We start from the raw sequence: 18,240 nt of genomic DNA on the forward strand, positions 1-18,240 counted from the left end.
CTTCAGACTTCAAACAAACTTCTGGCACTGCTCGATTCCTTAAGGAGTTGATCCTTGGGTTAATAGTTCATTAGTGCGATCTGTTTTCACCGCGTTAAACTAGTGGCAGAACTCATTAAGCTGGGTCACCCGCACAAGTGTGGGAGTATAGCACCAGGTGAATGAGCTCGCACCTTTCTTCTCATGTATAGGTGTCTCACACCTGCATGATGGACAATCTGTGAAACACATTGACAAGTGTGTTAGTCTGCAACAGGTGACATACTGTAACGCAACGTGGGGTTACCACAGCAACGACTGTGGGGCAGCTGCTTTCTGGACGTTCCACGTTGTCGTCACACAATTCATATTCAGCGGCTTTGTTACGCCACCGTTTCTAGCAAGGGCTTGTTAGTGTGGTGCAGGACATACAGATGGCGAGACCGTCGCATGTGCCATCCGAACCACTAACAATCCTGCCCCCCCCGTCCCCCCAAACCCCCCACTCTTAGCCGTCTGGCTGTCGGCTAAACAAGCAGAGAAGAAAACTCAATTACGTCTGGATTAATGTGTTGGTTGTGCTGCATGCGTGAGGGTTTCTGCACATTTGCACAGTCCCCACAGTGTCCAGAAGAAGCAGAAAAAAAAAAATGAGAATGGAAAATATATTTCAAGCAATACGAATGAAAGGAGGAGAGGAAAGGCAGGGAACACAGAGAAAGACCTTCACCTCCTGTGTAAATGGAAAAGGTTAATATAAAAAAGCGAACGGGGAGGCATATGAGCTGAGGTAGGAGAAGGGAAGATATGATGAACCTCGTGCACCAAGAATGTCTGCAGTGCATGAGCTGTGCTGCTGGAAAGCCCAGGGATCAGGTTCCCGGTCTCAGCTGCTGCACCCGACTGTTCCCAGGTCTTACTGTGACATCTGTTTATTGAAAAAGAGGAAGGGATGGAGATGAGGAGGAAAAACTACACTGCGGCAAAACTAGATTACCACTGAAAATTCTTAACTGTTGACTGTGGATACACGCTCACATGCACGTGGAAATCAAGAAGAGTGATAACCACTCTCATGTCTCCTACCAGGCTACAGACAGCAGCTAGTTGTGTTAGCCTAGTTTAAAGATCCAGTGTGTAACACTGGGAGGGTTATAGCACCCCTAAGTATGTTTGTATAAGTGTAAAATTGCTTTTAAATTAGAAATCACTTTGTTTTTAGGCTTAGAAATCGTGCCGGCAAGGGCCTTGCTTTACAGAGGCCACCATCTTTTGCTGCCGTGTTTCTACATCAGCCTGAATGAACAAACTGGCCACAGCGTGTTTTGACATGGAAGCCTATTATGAAAATGAAAATTAAAAGTATAGGCCACCGTAGTTCCCTCAAAGTGATGGGAAAGGTAGGGTTGTTGTAATCAAATCATAAAAGAAACTTATATCTCTCTACGTTCCCAGATTTGACTTAACTGTTGTGTTTACTATGTGTGACGGTCGGTCATGCTTATGTTATCTTTTTTTTTCTTCTTTTATTTCTTTGTTTTGAGAAGGGCTATATAAATAACACTTATTATTAACAATATAATATTATTTCATTATTATTTTTATCTGCAGTCTCACCAATCTATTTACACTGGACCATTTAAGACTGGAAATAGAGGAGAACAGCTTTATTTCTGTTATACTGTTGCTGAACCTCAACATCTGCCCACAAGAACTGTACAGTTATGGTCTCACTTGTGTAAACCGTGAAGCATTTCCAAGCCTTTCCACTCTTAACGCTAAACTGAGTCAAACTAGCCCTTTAACATCTGCTAAATGTCCATTAATGAAGGTTAAAAACTTATCTTTCCTTGAACTGCTACCACAAACGTATCCTTGGGTGGAAATGACCACGATCGCAGATGTGATTCTCGCTTCGCTCTCTCATTTTGAGACCTTGTGCATCTTAATTTGAGAGGGAAAATGTCCTCCTCTGTTCACATATTGAAGTTGCAAAAGTCACATCAACAGTATCATTCATTCACAGTCTGTCAAACACATGCACAAATGAGTCAGAGGCCCATTGTGAAGCCTTCACCCTCAGCTCTCCACAGGGCCACTGCTTAGCTCCCAGACACACTGTGACACATGGTATGGAGGAAAGTAGAGAGGGAGGGGTGGCAGAGCAATAGAAGGGGTTACAAGTGTATCACACCAGAAGGGTGAGACAGTGAAAGGGTGCGGGGGGGGGGCACATATGGTGTCTAAATCACGGTGTAGACAAAATAGACCCTGACTCATCACACTGATTCAGACAGCAAAGACTCAAGAGTGTATTAGACGTCTCAGCAACGGGAGTAAAAAAAAAAGAAAAAGATCTCTTTAAGAACTGACCCTTGTCTGTTTGTGATACATTACACCAACTCCACCACCCTCACCTCGCCTCCCTCTTCCTGCTTCCATCCACCTGACTCACACCGGACTGTGGGCAATGACTGATCATGGACCGTGCACGAACGTTCCCCACAATGAAGGTTAACTAACTCAGATGCCAAGTGTGGGTGTGCGCGCGCATGTGTGTGTGTGTGTGTGTGTGTGTGTGTTTGTCCATTACTTCCATCTGTGTCCACTCTGTGTAAAACTTCCTCTTTCACATCCTCTTCTACGACTAGCAAAAGCAGCAGCCCGGCAAGAAGCCATGTCCTCTCCTCTCACCTCTGTGACTTTTCCGCAGGAGTCTTAACAGAAACGGACCGCTCTCGAGGTAACAGCTTTGGTAGCGGGTAGGGTTATATTTGTCTTGACCACATGTAGGTCATGGGGGCCCCACTGTTGAGGACTTTAGGGGGGAAGAGTGCTCAGGGGTATTTAAAGGGGTTGACAGCACTGGCTGGTAATGTGAAGTTCATCTTTTCTCTGTACAGGGAGGTCTGAGCACATAAAGCATGCCCAAACAAACATGGGCCTCATATTTGGTGAAAATGGACAACTATTGGAGCTGAATGAGCATCAAGTGATAGTTTGTAAATTAACCCAGAGAAAGAGAGAGAGTCTATGTCACTTCCATGTGTATTCAAACCCCCGCGGAACATGCTGACTTGTAAGTCAGTCGCCACATCTGTCTACCAGTCACATGCTTCGTGGTGCAGTTTCTGTTGCTTTACAGACATACTGTACTGCAGGTAGATAAACGATGGCCCTGTTATGACCTGTCGTATTGACATTAATGTTTCACGCACCATCAACCTTTGCATCATCCAAGAAAAGTTGGCACGGGGGATCACTGGCAAGCGCCGGGGGCCCGGCATGGTGGAGTATACAGCAGCTGTTGCTCAGCATTAAACCGAAGGGTGAGTGAAGACAGACAGACAGACAGACAGATGGCGATGGTGCTGTCTGCCACATGCAAAAGGACACACATAAAGAATGTGTGTCTGATGTTAATCGGGGGATTATAAAAGCTTCAAGCAAGAGATTATTTGCAAAGAAATTAGGCCCATGAGTGTCTAATTTAGACTAGTTTATAATCAATAAACCTTACTTACAAGGCCAATAGTGTCGTTCAGTGCAACTTTGTTCAGCTCGTTGTTGACTGTCACTCATGCTTTCAATTCTTTTTAAAGAGTTGCTCTGTTAGAATGACTGTGGTGTACGTTATAGGAAAAATGTGTCCTTAAAAAACACATCATTCACACGACTAACCATCTTGTTTGGATGCTTACCACATGGCCCCCGAGATGTGAGCTTTCTGCCTCAGTCATGTCAGCATGATATCATTTACAGTCTGTTTTATTAAATGCATATTAATACCACCAGAGACAGCAGTTCCAGTCAATTCACCGAGCCCAGATTAGCTCAGTTGACATGAAAAAAGATATTTTCCTGGAAGAGAGATTAATATAGAGAGGTTAATACTGTAAACTCTGTATGTTCTGTACACAAAGAAAAAGCTTTGTCAGGTGTAGCAACGTCGCGGAGAGAGTCGTTGGTTTGGAAACTATAAAATCACACTTATCACATTCCTGTTTGCCATGCTGGTCTATTATGCTTATATAGCAACCACAGGATGAGAAAACGACGCAGACCTGAGGTTAGTGAGTCCAGTTTTCTCTCAGTCAGTGTGCTCCCATGGAGCTCTTTTGACTGGCCACTTCCTGTGGTCCCAGATTCTCTGCAACTGACCCTGCCCAACCCAAAAATCCTCAATGGTTTAAGAACATGTGTATAGTCTAGAGGGAAGCAGTGTGATGTCTGATTTAAATATCTGCTGTATTTTTAACCTGTCGTCACACCTATAGCACAACGCTGCTTTCCCAAAAAGATGAGGCCGACTATAAGTGAGGCCGCAGTCCTCCTGTCCTCCAAACTGTCTCACTTCAGACCATTCAAGCTTGTGTGTGCTCTCAGCTTCAGTGCTTTCACATATAGGGAGCAAACAGTCTGTGTATGCACAGACAACTAGCAACCTCCTAGCACCATGAGACGCCTCCTGTGTCCTGACGTGGGGGTCTGCAGTGTCACATTTCAGAGAATTTCTCATCTCATCAAACCCTCGACTCGTGTTTAGACTCGTACATGTAATCATTTTCGTAAATGATGATGTAGTCAACACGTGGTGCATCTGACTTCAGTTATTCATGCAGCACAGTCGAAGCTGAGTGATGCGGAAAAAGTCGCCGTCACTTCATTGCAGTTTGCATATGGTTGTAATAGACAAAACACAAGAAGAGCTTTCTGTGCATTGGCCACTCATCACAGGTACAGAGAGATCCATCTTGGATAGTTAAGAAAGTTGCATAGAAAAAAAAGAGTGGTAAAATGTCAGCACCGAAACTGAGACAGAGATTAATTACAGTAAAAGAATTTTCCATATTTAAGCGTCACTCCCCGTCTTCTTATACGTGTGGGGTTTGAATTGTTTTTCTCCAAATGCCACAGAGCCACAGAGATGTCGCATCCTGCTAAGAAATGATAGTGCATGCCACAAAACAAGCTATAGTGGCTATCTTTGAGTTGTCGTTTTCAAGGAGGATGTGTGTGTGTGTGTGTGTGTGTGTGTGCTTTATATTGAGCTGCTGTTGTTTATGGTGAAGGTCAGAGTGTCTCTCTCTCACACACAGATGGTCACAGTTCTCATGTGTGCTGTGAGAAAACTCTGGGATTTCCTTAAACTCTTAACGGTTACGTGATGAGTAGAATATGAAGCATGAATTCATGAGAACTGAAACTGAAAATCGCATTGCCAAGCCAAGCTTGATGTCATGATAAATAAGAACCTTTGGCTTCATCTAAATCACTTAGCTCTGTCACACGTAAACGGTTCAATCCCAAATTAGTCCATGAAACAATGGAGGCATTAATCTTGAACTACCATTAATTAATTAAAAGTCTCATGCTTCAGGCTCCCTCGAGTAACGCAGATATGACACGTCTTTGTTTCCAAAGAGTGTTTGCGGCTACAATTACACATCTCGCTCCACGACTGGGTTGAGGCTGAGAGGACAGAGACACCACTGCCACACAGAAAAGATACAGGCGAGCACAGGTACACCTGCACACACACAGGGACACAGGACGCACCACTGGGAGCCTGTTTTCAATGTGCTGAGTGGTCAAAACCGTCACGCAGAGGTGCGTTCAGAGTCATTGCAGCTGCTTCATGAATGTGCATACAGCCACACCTGGGACCAGCAGGGAGGTTCATAGGAGACGAGTCTGCAAAAGAAAGAAAGAAAGAACGTCTACTTATATGAAAACTAGTTTTGAGAAACAGGTCAGCTATTTTGCCTCACATTGTGCTAACAACAAGAGAGTTTCACTGGCTATAACCAAGAAGAGATTCATAGCTTTTCATGCATCTGTCGTTGTTGATTCTGTACTCGATCCAGCAACATTTTGGAATTTGAATGGAAAAGGATGATTTTAGAGGTAGGATTGTTTATTTACAGTGTTCACCAGTGGATGTGTAACTTTGAAAGAATAGATTAAAAAAAACAACACTAAATGCCAAACAAGTGGCAAAACCCCTTTCCTTTCCTTTCCTTTCCTGTCCTTTTTTCCTTCCTTTCCTTTCCCTGCCACACAGCTCCGCTTCATCTCTCCTTAAGCAATAGCTTCATCTGCGTTTTATAGGGTGTTCAATTCACACCTGCGCTGCTTCAGACTGAACGACAACAACAGTGAGGTCGACCTGCACGCTCATCTTAATGCTTAGAAAATTGTATAGACATATTATGATACAGGAGCTCAAACATGTTTCTGGATGGCTGCAGACATGTACAGTAATTCTGTCTCACATATAGTATAGTATTATTGATGGTACCTTAAATTACAAAAATAAAAAAAGTAAAGTCCAAACCTGCAAGGGTTAACCAAAACTAACTTATGGCTTATGTGTAAACCCAGAATATTAAGCGCACTCCAAATCTGTGGTAAATTGGAGAGAAACAAACACATGTTGAAAATGATTATGAAATAGTATTATGAAATAGCTTCATACATAAGGTATTTCATAATACTGTATACATATATGTGTGAATAATATTTCCTTTTCTGGCGTGTACCAATACATGTGTGTTGTATCCAATACTGAAGAGTGCTTCAGTTTAATAGAACCCACACAGTTTCTGCTTTTATCAGGAACATAAAAATGAGGGCGAAAAACTTTCTGAAGGCGCCAATTCATCATTTTATTTCTTTCAAATAACCATATTCCATTTTGTCTGGTAGATTATAATTTTGCCTGTGTAGCGATTTATTACCTCTGGACCAGACCACAGTGTGTTATTTACCATTTCAGTTGTTAGCACCACAGGTCAGTCCCTGCACTGCCATTAACCAGCCTCTGTGCAGGAGGCATGAAATTACAAAAGGACTTTGGCACCAAACTGGCAACACAAGAGGTGTCTCCATCAACAGATGTGTGTATCAACTCCAGAAAGTGATTTATGCTGTGGACTTACACCAATCAGCCACAACATTAAAACCACTGATTTGTTTTATGGTCTTGGGTGGCAGACTGAAATAAATTGAAATGCTTATTCCCTATCATCAAGTATTTGATGTAAAAATGTATTATTTTGTATGTTCATTTATTTGCTGTGGTTTGTTGACCTGACCGCAGCATAAAGCACACAAGCCAGTTTTAATGTTGCGGCTCATTGGTCAATCTAACAAGATAAGCAAAGACAGCAAAGATGTGATTTGTGTCACTGTTAATGTTGGATGAGAGAAATAAGTTTTTCCTTGAATTAAAGCTGTAGTGTGTATATTGTCACTCGAAACAAATGACTTCACACGATGCTGATAAAGCCCATCACTTCCACTTGACTATCTCTGTGTGTTTCTCAGTGGAGCGGCAGGCAGACGCATAACAGCCATGCTAGAGTGAGCGGGTAGCAGATTTTAGATTAAGGAATTATCCTAGTTCTCTGAAACATAAAAGGAATGTTGTAGAGATTAAAACAAGATTTGTGTGGGGTTTTTAAATGTGAATATTTTCTGGTTTATTTGCTCCATATAACAGAGAAATCCTTTAAAAGGGAATCATTTTGGTTTGTGGACAAAACAAGACATTCAAGCGCATCATCATTTCCAGGTCTCACAAACAATGGTCAACGTTTTCTGACACTTTATGGAGCATCGTGAAAATAATCGACAGTATTAATCGATTATGAAAATAATCGTTAGTTGCAGCTCTAGTTGGAAGCAAGCAACATTTCAATTTTTTGCCAACAGAGATGAAACAGAGATAATAGGCAGCTTATGGCCACCACAGAGACGAGCGAGCGTGTTTGTGCACGTACATTGTATACAGTACATGTTTACGTGCATACGACCAGACAGACGCTTTGAAATCACCTCAGCAATCCCGCCGCACTTGCTGCACCACAGATTGGAACGCTGCTGAACTGCATCTGGTCCTCATCTGGTCCTCATCTGGTCCTGTGGGCTGTTTGGACGTCCACCAAGCCAAGCTCCACCCGAGCCAGTGATGACAAGCCAGTGCAGCAACAGTCTCTCTGAGAAGTGGCATGGGATTGAATGATGCAGAGGTTGAAACATTCTGTTGTGTAGGTTGGGTTATTGCATGCGTTGCTCTGGTTGCACTCATTGTTTGTAGTGTTTGTTGTTTTTGTGTGTGTGATGTTGGAGTCGGGGAAGCAGCAGGGATGGGTGGGGGCGACAAATGTATGTATGTTGTAAAACAACATAAAAGGCATTTGGTTTTCGTCTGTGGTCTCGTTATCTGGCTTACGGATTCCTCATCCCACATTTTCCCCCGTCTGCCATTGTCTTTTTTGCAGAACTCACGTCTGTCTGTCTCAAATTCCACAGCGCTCCACGAAAGACAAACCGCGGTGAATAGGCCAGACATTCCCGTTACAGGGTTGATTTCTCGAAACCATAAAAAAAACAAAACATAAAACAAGACAACAACATAATGTCTTTATAGAAGACTTCAGCAAAGTAATGATTTGTGGCTATTCCTTTCCTCTTTGGTCTTTTCCGTGCTGATTTTAGAAAGGGTTCATCTCTATCAGTTCTGGTATATGCTGCCAGATGCATCCATTTACCTTATCTAAACCCAATTAAACTGTTTTGCCCACCCACAGATCCAGAGTTGCTGGAATGGAGGACCAGTGTGTGTCCCACAGCAGTCCACAGCACGGTGGCAGTCCGGCCAGCGCCGACGTTCAGAGGCAGGGTCGGCCAGATGTCATCAGGTGTGGGTGGCTCAGGAAGCAAGGAGGTTTTGTGAAGACTTGGCACAGTCGCTGGTTTGTTCTGCGAGGAGAGCAGCTGCACTATTACAAGGATGAGGAGGAGACCAAAGCCCTGGTAAGCCTGTGAACACACCAAACAGTCAAAATCATGACAAAAAAAAAGAGAGTTAGACGGCGTAAAACAGTTTCTGGCAAATGTTTTTGGCTGATTATTATTTTTAATGACATTGAGCTTCTTTTAGCTTCATTTAATTTACATAACTACTACTAGAGAAGAGAGACTATTCATCTTTCCACTGAAAACAGCAAAGAGCTGAGAATATTCCTTTTAAATCATCTTTATTGGAGATTATCTTTTCCTTTATCTTTATGATCCCACAACTCCGCCGACTTATCTTGTGACGCTTTGGACATCTAATGATAATGATTCTGTTCCTTTGCGTCATGAGAACAGGACACAGAGACACAGGACGTACAGATATCCCAAAGATAACAGAGAACAGTGAGAAAGTCATACTTTCAGATTACATATGACAGAGAACTTTGTAGTTTTCATTTCTGAAATATTATTTTCCGCAAATATACATTTGCTCTGTGGTGGCTTTCTTTTACAGAAATATTCAACAATAAACGTCAGGTCCTTTTATTTCTAGTACCTTGATGCAATTGCAACTCTCTTGCCTCTGCAACACTGGAGTCTACAGAGCAGACGAAGCCAAATGATATCACTAGATCCAAGTCGACGAAACCGTGCTGTTTTGACTTTTGCACTACAAGTCGAAGCAAATTGTTTTGGGCTCGTTTCCACCGACGCCGACACAGGAAAGCTATACTGAAAGGAGAAGGAGACAATGAGTGATGTAGACAATAAGGCCGTCTCTAACGTTACTGTAACCGGGCAGCTCCTCTCACTGAGCATGTGTCCACCGAACAAAGACTCGGCCAGACTTCAAATCACAGAAATGTGGAAGAACATGGATACACACACAGTCCATTTCACGAGGAGAGCTCAATGAGACGCCGCGTGTTCGTAACACACTATCTCTGAGGAAGTTGAACCGACAACTGCGATAAAATCTGTGCTCATTGATCAGTGCTATTTCTGTAGTCAGGCTGTTCGGGGCTCAGTTTGCTTGGATAAAGTATCTGGGAGCCAAGGACAGCAGAGCGCGGATAACAAGGGATATTAGAGGAGTAGTTAGTCATTTTGGGAAACATGCTCGGCGCTCTCTTGCCAAGACAATACGTAATAGTATATCTACCAGTTAAAGTTGGAGTAGCTAATGCATTTTTGCCGTTATTGATCCATAACTCCATTAAAAACTGGTCAGTAAAATGCGTATCAAGTGATCTGAGAGAGAGAGAGCCAAGACTTCTGCACCACACATTCTGATTCCTGTAAGAGAGCGGGTGCTCTATGGAATCTGTGCGTGTGAGGATGCACGTTACGTAACTTTTAATGGCTTTGTTTGCCGTTTCTGTTCTTTTAAGCAGCTGCATGAACATGTCTATGCAGACTACGCTGCAAAGAAACCTAAAAGAAAGAGGACGAGTCTGACAGTAAATGCAATAACATGTTGGTCAGTATTGGTTTTGAGTTTTTTCAGTTTGTCTGTCGTGTGAAGTGCATGCTTACCAAAGAGCCTCAAACCCAAAATGATACTGTTTTATACATTTGGGGATGAAACTCAACATTCAATTACACTCTTTAAATATGAGGCTACAGCCAAAAGAGAATGAATAACTTTGCATTTGTACGAGTCAATTGTTTCACAACAGAAAGCCAGGACAGAACCGTCCACACATAAACTCAACCTCTCCTAATATCTTTTTCCTCTCAATCAATATCCTCCTTTTTCCTAGGGGGGAAAAAACCAAACATTTGAACAATTGAAGTCTTCATTCTGCTCATCTGCCCACACTGTTCGGTCTGGCTGATTTCCCAGCGAGCGCTGCTCGGCCAAACCCAAGCCACATCAGCAGCAGAAGTCTCGCAAGGTTAACACACCAGACCTGAAGGTGGGCAGATGGCCAGATGCAGAGACAGTGGAGTCTCCTCCCCGTTCACGCTGAGCAGCTCTGGATCATCAGCAGCATATTTAAAGTTGTGTTTTAGTTCCTGGAGCCGGGAATGTCCCGAGGGAATAATCCAAATGCTGAGGAGTAGTTCTTCATTACATGACGTGAAACAATTAGTTTCCCTTGAAATGTCTTGTCATCTATATTTATCTACCCTACAATAATTATTCATCAGTGTTCCTACAAGCGCCGGTACCTAAGGAACGCTGTACTCATGTATGTTTTGCAAGTTTCCACTCTTACCCTACTTCTGTAACAAAGCCAACATAAATTTCAGACACCTAAAGCTGCTACTTTTTTTTGCAGAGAACGGGGGAATTGAATAAAAGTAGGTCAGGCACAGAGCAGTGTATTCAAAGTCCTTAAATCTCCATGACCTCCGATGTGGAACGGCATGGAATAGCACAGAAAGGAAAACTTAACAAGATACAGTACCCAGCAGAATACAGGATAACTAGTCCAGAGTTTCTAGCATCCGGAGTGAAGGAGGGGCAAAGAGGAGAAATTGCCCTCTGGAGTGTTTCTTATGGCCTCTAACACTAGTGTTCAAGATCAGGCCACACAAGTGTACATACAGTTAAATGTCCCTGTCCTGATTCATGGACCACATGATGTAGAGGTGTGAAGCCATATTTAGATCAGCTATTCATTAATTCTGTTGCATCCTATGAAGGCTCCATTTGTCTCCTGTCACATTAGCCTAATTGCTGCCTCCTCTATGGGAGCGCCAGCATCTGCCCTTTTTGGGGTTGCCCATGGCAACACCGATGCCCGACAAAGCTCAGACTGTTTTGACATGAACAGCAAACCCAAAGGCTGTGACGGAGATGCTTCCCAGATGCACTGAGTACACATTGTGTGTCATGGATTAGAGCTGATTCAACCTTAACCGCTGGTGTGATTTTGTTTTTTGTCGTGAGCACACGTGTTGTGTCGAAAGCACTGATGAACTCCTGTCAGTGCAGGCGCCAGAGCGGAAAGCATGTGGAGTTGAAAGTATTTTTTTCTCCAGGCATGTGTTTGTGTGTTGAATGGGCTTCACATTCTTTGTCCATGAACTCTACTAAACGGGTCTTAAAAATAAAGTTAAAGAGGCAGTAGCAGCATGCTGGTATGGACACGGGCACTTATCCTCAGAGCAGGTGTTGCCTCATAACATGCTCTTCTGTTTATATAATGAGAATTTTCATTTTTGGGAGTAGATTTTTTATTTTTCTCCAAAAATGCATTTCTAACATGGTGGCAAAGCACGAGCTGTAAACATCTCAGTGCTCCGCAGTGTTTACAGCATGTGTTACCCAGCGACACTGAAAGTGATTTGTTTTCTGTAAAGACAGATGTCGGCAACAGCAACGTTGCACTAATAAAGTGAGACGGTTTGAAGTATGAATGAAAACACAAAGAAGCAGCCAGGAAAAGTTTCTGAAGTGAATCCTGCTGCTCAGAAAAAACAAAAAACAGTCGTTCAACAGTTTCATGGTATAAGTAACGTTACGTTGTTGAATAATAATCAATGTAACGTTATAAAATAAGTAAAGTAATGGAAATTAAACAATAATTTCATAATCATCGAAAAGAAAACCAACTAAAGTTACACACTGCAGCTTTAACGTCAAAAAGTTCTTCCAGCTAAAGTTGTACCAGCACATATTAAAGGGCTGTTTCATCCCTTTTTTCTTAGTGAAGTGAAGAATACACTTTGTGATGCTGCTGTGTTTGTTGATTTTTATTTTCTTATTGCATGTGTTTTTACTTTATTCATAACATTTGTTGTAGTTTACAGAAACTCAGTGAAGAGCAGCGTTGGGCTTTTATTTTCTTTGAAGGAAGTGACTTTGATGTCAATTGAAGTCAATTTTATTTTATTTCTTTGTTTCCAATCCCAACTTCCTCTGTTGTTTTGGCGAGGAGACTTGTGTCTTAGAGCAGCCATTTGATGATCACATGACACAAAAACAACCAGCTGCATATTTTTTGGTGAAGTGTTTAAATAATCTCTACAGATGTGATATGGGATGTTTTTGTTTGCTTGTTTAAAGCTACTTTACACTATAGTATTTGTCTTTCACTCATTCATTCATCATTGTCTATCACACATCTCTCACACCCTGCTGGCAAAGCCGTCAGGAGAAACATAGGGTTAAGTGTTTTGACCAAAGACACATCTGCATGTTGACTAGCGGAGCAGGGAATGGAACCCACAACCTTCCATTTGAAAGACGGCTCCCTCCACCACTGCCCCTAATGTTTGCAGATAATATTACTCAAGAGATGCTGTCAACACAGGGGGACCCTGTTGTGTCCTCCGCAGTGGGGGCAAAAACTCTCCGAGCAACGCGCGGAATCTGAAGAATGGAGTCAGATGGAGGTGAAGGGTCGCTGTGAAGCATGCGCAGGGTACGGCACGTGTGGGCTCAGTGTCAACATGCCATCTGCCTGCCCACACTCGCCCGTGGAGATGTATATGCACGCAAGCACGCATGTACTCGCTCACATTCTCGGATGCACACAAACACCGACGTGCCCTCAGATTACATCTGGCAGAGCAAACACAAAGACCGAACTCATCCAGCAAGGGGAAATAGAATTATTATTGTAATTTAAACCACTCAGAATTGTATCTGTATGCTCGGGATGTAAGTGAGGTAACATTACCGTATGAATGAATGGCAGATTTGTGATCAAATACATTCAACTCATTTGATTTTATTATAATGTATGAAGGAATGGAGGAGCCTATTAAAGATTCTGGCTGCAACAGGACTTGAGAGTTAATTAATATTCATGGTGTGAAGGGGTGGGACGAAATGATCTGGGGAAAAGGAGTTTTCTTTAATGAGAATTTGCATTAAATCAATAATTCAGCAAAGCAATAATGCACTAAACATTCCTTTGTTTTCCCTGCTTGAGCTGGAAACCGTTTGACCTTGGCATTTAACACGAGTGCATAAAATGCCACTGCGGTTGTGAAGTTATTCTCTGTTGTCGTCTTACTGCTGCTGTGATGGCACATTATGAACATGTTCGACTTAAACTGCACTGACCTGCGCCGCCGTTGTAGGACGAACGACGTAAACCCCCGTCATTGTAGCAGAAGCTTTATGTGCGGTGCTGGGATTTTCTAACTGATATCCACACGAGCTCTGACACGTACTTGCACTGCATTTGAATGTCAAAGGAATGCGGACAATTGTGTGAACACTATCAATAACACATGTACAGTATGCGTCATTGAAAGCTTGGCACATGTAATTTGCCTTAGAAATGTGACATTTAGATATGTGTATTTAGGTTTATTGGCAGAAATTGAATCAAAAGTGTATAACTGTATAATAAATGGTTTGGTTTTTGTAGCTATAAAATTAGGCTATACAGTACTTTAGGCAAGAGGTCGCCGTCTTGTGCTGCCGTCTTAGCAGCAGCCTGAATAAACTAGGGATGGGATGATTATAAATCTCTCCAATATGAAATCCCTTAATTTATCGTTATCAGTATCTAACCGATACCGATACTTTCTGATACCGATTCCCAACCCTAGAACAAACCAGTCACTGTGTGCGTTTAGTGTCTGTAGCAGACGCTTACTACACAAACAAAGAAAAAACTTTTAAGTGTTAGGAGTCTCAAACTCAAATGATCATGGGGGCCATTAAAGTCCATTAAAAAAGTAGGGGTGGGCAATATGAGCTTAATTATATCACGATAATAAAATATGCAATAAAATATTAGTGATGATCGATAGTGCACAGATTTTCAAAATAAAAGTGTCTGTGTTGATATGAAATAAACAATAAAAATGTATTTATGATGCCAAATGAATCTATTACTCAAAAATAAGTTGACATTTAGTGCCTCATATATATGTGAACCATATATTGTTATCGACTCCATCACTTCACATTTCTTCTCCTGCGACATCATTTCTTTCATTAAAGAATCATATTCAGGCACAGACATTCTTTTCAGCGAGCTCAATACTTAAGAGCACGGTGCGGGGGGGGTTAATTATTAACATGAGACCGCGCACACACTAAACACAGAGACTGTTTGCTTTGATTGCTGGTGACTGCATCTCTAATAAGCTCTGTATTGATGGATGGAAAAGTCTTTTAACTCTCACTGGACTTGAAACAAGTTCATGCAAGTCGCATTATCTCTGTTCTCCGTCTCCAGTAACTCGGGCGGTAACAGCTAGGGCTCTGCCATAAATTTCAGGTATGTGCAGGTGTAGTGGTGTTTGCACAACTTGGCGATAGTGCGTTTCCTCTGGTGCTGGAGCTGTATGAAGCTCTTCACACACACACACACACACACAGCAGTGGTTTCAGCTGGTTTTCACTGACTTTTTCTGACTTTAAATACTTCACTTAGCATTGGCTCCACGTGTTAACCGCTGTGTTATCGCACAGAAAGTTGGGTATTGTTTAATATCTGCAGTCTTATTCAACTTAAAGCAGATGTAATCTGGATATTATGGATCATTTTAACAGGGATATTTTCCAAAGGTAGAGTGGCAATGTTTTTGAGAGGCGTTCTGAGGCTTTTTAGGTTTAATAACATTCAGCAAACCATGTATCAAAGTACTGCGAGCTGCAAAAGATCGTACCAAAAATTAAAGTAGAGTAAAGAATTTTACTCTAAATAATTATATAATATATATTTTTTTAATTAGTTAATATTATTAATTAAATAAAAAAAATTAGAATGAAAGTTTAAAATATAAAATACTTTAAAGTTTGCAGCTGGTAATGAAAATTTCAATTATAAACAACCTGACTGTACCAGTATTTCTGTTCACCATGTTCCTTAATCTTTTATGACACTTTGTGGTCATTTCATCACTTCATATACTACACAGCCCCATTAATAATGTTTATTATATGACCACCAAAGAGACTTTGTGGAAACTGATATAACGCACAGCTTCACTTTCAGTGACCTAATTGGAAGCAGCGGGGGAAAAAAGATTGAGTTACCACTCTGCATACGCAAAGCTATTTATAAATACAACCCATCAATAAAATCCAAATATATACTGAGGGTAGAAACTCATCCTGTGAGAACTGATTCACTTCTCACACAATTACAAAGCTCATTTGTTACAATAGAACAAAAAATGTGTTTTTGGTTGTCTTTGTTGCAAAATGTCCTCGACGGCATATTGATTTCAAAGGTATATATAGTATGGTTAGGGTATATCGTGATACAGTCAGGAGAATTACTTTTTTTATTAAAGCTATAAATCTCAGCGCTTTTCAAAATGGGGTAATAAAATCGACCCTCTATTAAATGTACACAGATCACTCCCCTTGACCAAGACTCTGCATGACCGAGGTATCTTGAAAATGAACGGTCACATTGAACGACTTCTGTTTCTCGTTTTGTCCTTTTAATGATAAAATATTGTAATGTTGTATATTTATTGTGTCTGTACTTTGGGGGGAAAAACCTGCCATTCACCTCTGACCACACCAGAGATGTCAAAATTGATTGTTTATGCCTTTTAATTTACTGCACTTTATGTCTTTCATTATTTCACGAGGCCCCTGTAGCTCAAAGCACCGCTTTTTATGACGCATTTGGGACCCTGAACAGAGCGCAGACCTACCAATCCTGTTCCAGTCGGTGTCATTCTTTTGATATAGGCAGACTAAATGTCATATCGCGAGTTCAGCAGCTATACAGTATATCAAGGTTTTATTGTAGGGGGCATTATTTCTTGGCAAGCAGTTATCTTCGAGCCTCTGGGATGTTTATCACACAAGACTCAAGGCTGTCTGCGGAGCGATGTCTCACTTTACTGTTTTTGCTCGCTGGCTCAATACAAGTGTGTCAATCAAGTTGAAATGTATTATTTTATTTTATTTTATTTTATGTGGGCTCAATGCCATTAAGATACCCAGTGGTGGTGAATGTGATGGAAAAATAATTCTAATTCAGAAGACATTTATTTAGTTCTGTATGTATACTCACTCGCTCACTCTTCATCTACCGCTTTATCCTCCACATGAGGGTCGCTGGTGCCCGTCCCGGCTGACATTGAACATTTACAGATAGATTTCCCGCTCCTACAGCACACACTGCAGCTGTGCTGTACCTCTGACTGATAGATGTACTGGAAGTTAGACTTCAGCTGAATAAACTAAAAATAAATGAGCTAATTTCATAGGAAACAAGATCGAAACCCCTGCCTTCAGTTTAGACCGCGTTGTGCCCATGATATAACGTGGGTGAGCTCAAAGGGAATTGCCATAATTATACGACATTCTCGATTCAAAAAGCTGATCCCACAACTTGTAAAAGTTACGGTTGATAGATACAGTGACACATCTTGTTTTCTTTATTATTTCCGTTGCCAACGATAAATCCAAAAAACCCTGTAAAGGACCTCAGTTTTACGCAACATTACGTAAACTGTGGATCGTGGGACGCCTATATGAATAAAAACAGCCTTCAAAGTGAAATTATAATCTGCCTAGCGTGTATTTTGGCTTCAATCATGTCACAAATTCGACAGAGAGCGGTTGTTTAACAAGGTCAATGATAGTCTAATTCGATTAAAAGGAATTGCAGAGCGGCAACGTGTCGTAAAAACCTGCTATTAGCATTCTTTAAAGATTATATTCTTCCTCTCAAAGGTATTACTTTTTCCACACGCCAAGACTGCACACAGTGCCGCACACTGCGCCCCGTCCTTTTAATGTGTAATTATAAGATTTTACCATCAATTCTTTGACATTTATAGTCTTGTCATAACAGAAAGCAGAGCCATGTGAAAATAATTCTTAGCGTATACATGTGTATTTCACAAAAAGTTTAATATTTTAGTATAGTGGCTCTGCTTGTGACATTTTATGTCTTACTGCAGCTTGTTTTGGCAAGGTGATACCAAGGTGAAACTTCCTACGTCTTGGCTTGATATAAAAGTTTGTATTTTTGCAGCAACAGCAGCAGCGACAGGTTTCCCTAAAAGAAAGGAACATGACACTGTGTCTTCCAGCCGGTCGCACCAAAATCACTTTCTTACTTTTTTGTTTTGAATTGTTTTAGGGATCTTTTGGAGGGTTTTGGTGGATAAAATGTGTCGAACGCATTCGAGACCATTATTGTCTTTGTTGTCTGTCCCCACGCTTTGTGTCCCTGTCCCAGATTGTGTTGCAAAATCATATGCAGCTATTTTACGGTCCCATTTGTGATTTTTAAGAAGTCACATCCTCACTGCCACAAACTGTGTGCTTTTGTGAACGTCTGCCTCCAGGTAAGAGGACGCGCTATGAGGTGATTTATTATGTCATTTAATTAATTTTGTGAAACTCCAACACAAACACAGAGCTAGACAAAGAGGTGGGTTCAGAACATGTTCAGGCAAAACAGGAGGTGACTTTTTCCACCGCCTTTTTTCACGGGTTTGAGGAAAATCTGTCGTGTCTTTCTGCCGCTTTTTTTATTATTATTATTTTAGACAGTGTGATTCCAG

The 18,240-nt window shown here is 41.5% G+C and overlaps 1 protein-coding gene across 2 annotated transcripts in view; it reads left to right on the plus strand.

The window, feature by feature from the left end:
• Positions 1-18,240, plus strand: part of arhgap24 (Rho GTPase activating protein 24) — a 64,975-nt gene that overhangs the window by 1,006 nt on the left and 45,729 nt on the right. The window contains exons 1-2 of one of the 2 annotated variants that reach the window (XM_044012376.1): positions 2,670-2,722; positions 8,574-8,799. In XM_044012376.1, coding sequence (XP_043868311.1) covers positions 8,590-8,799 — 210 coding nt within the window. In that variant the 5' untranslated portion in view covers positions 2,670-2,722; positions 8,574-8,589. Of the gene's footprint in view, positions 1-2,669; positions 2,723-8,573; positions 8,800-18,240 lie in introns of those variants that run through there. The other variant, XM_044012375.1, reaches the window with a different exon arrangement.

The sequence above is a fragment of the Solea senegalensis genome, linkage group LG21, assembly GCF_019176455.1.
Source record: "Solea senegalensis isolate Sse05_10M linkage group LG21, IFAPA_SoseM_1, whole genome shotgun sequence".
NCBI classification, from domain to species: domain Eukaryota; kingdom Metazoa; phylum Chordata; class Actinopteri; order Pleuronectiformes; family Soleidae; genus Solea; species Solea senegalensis.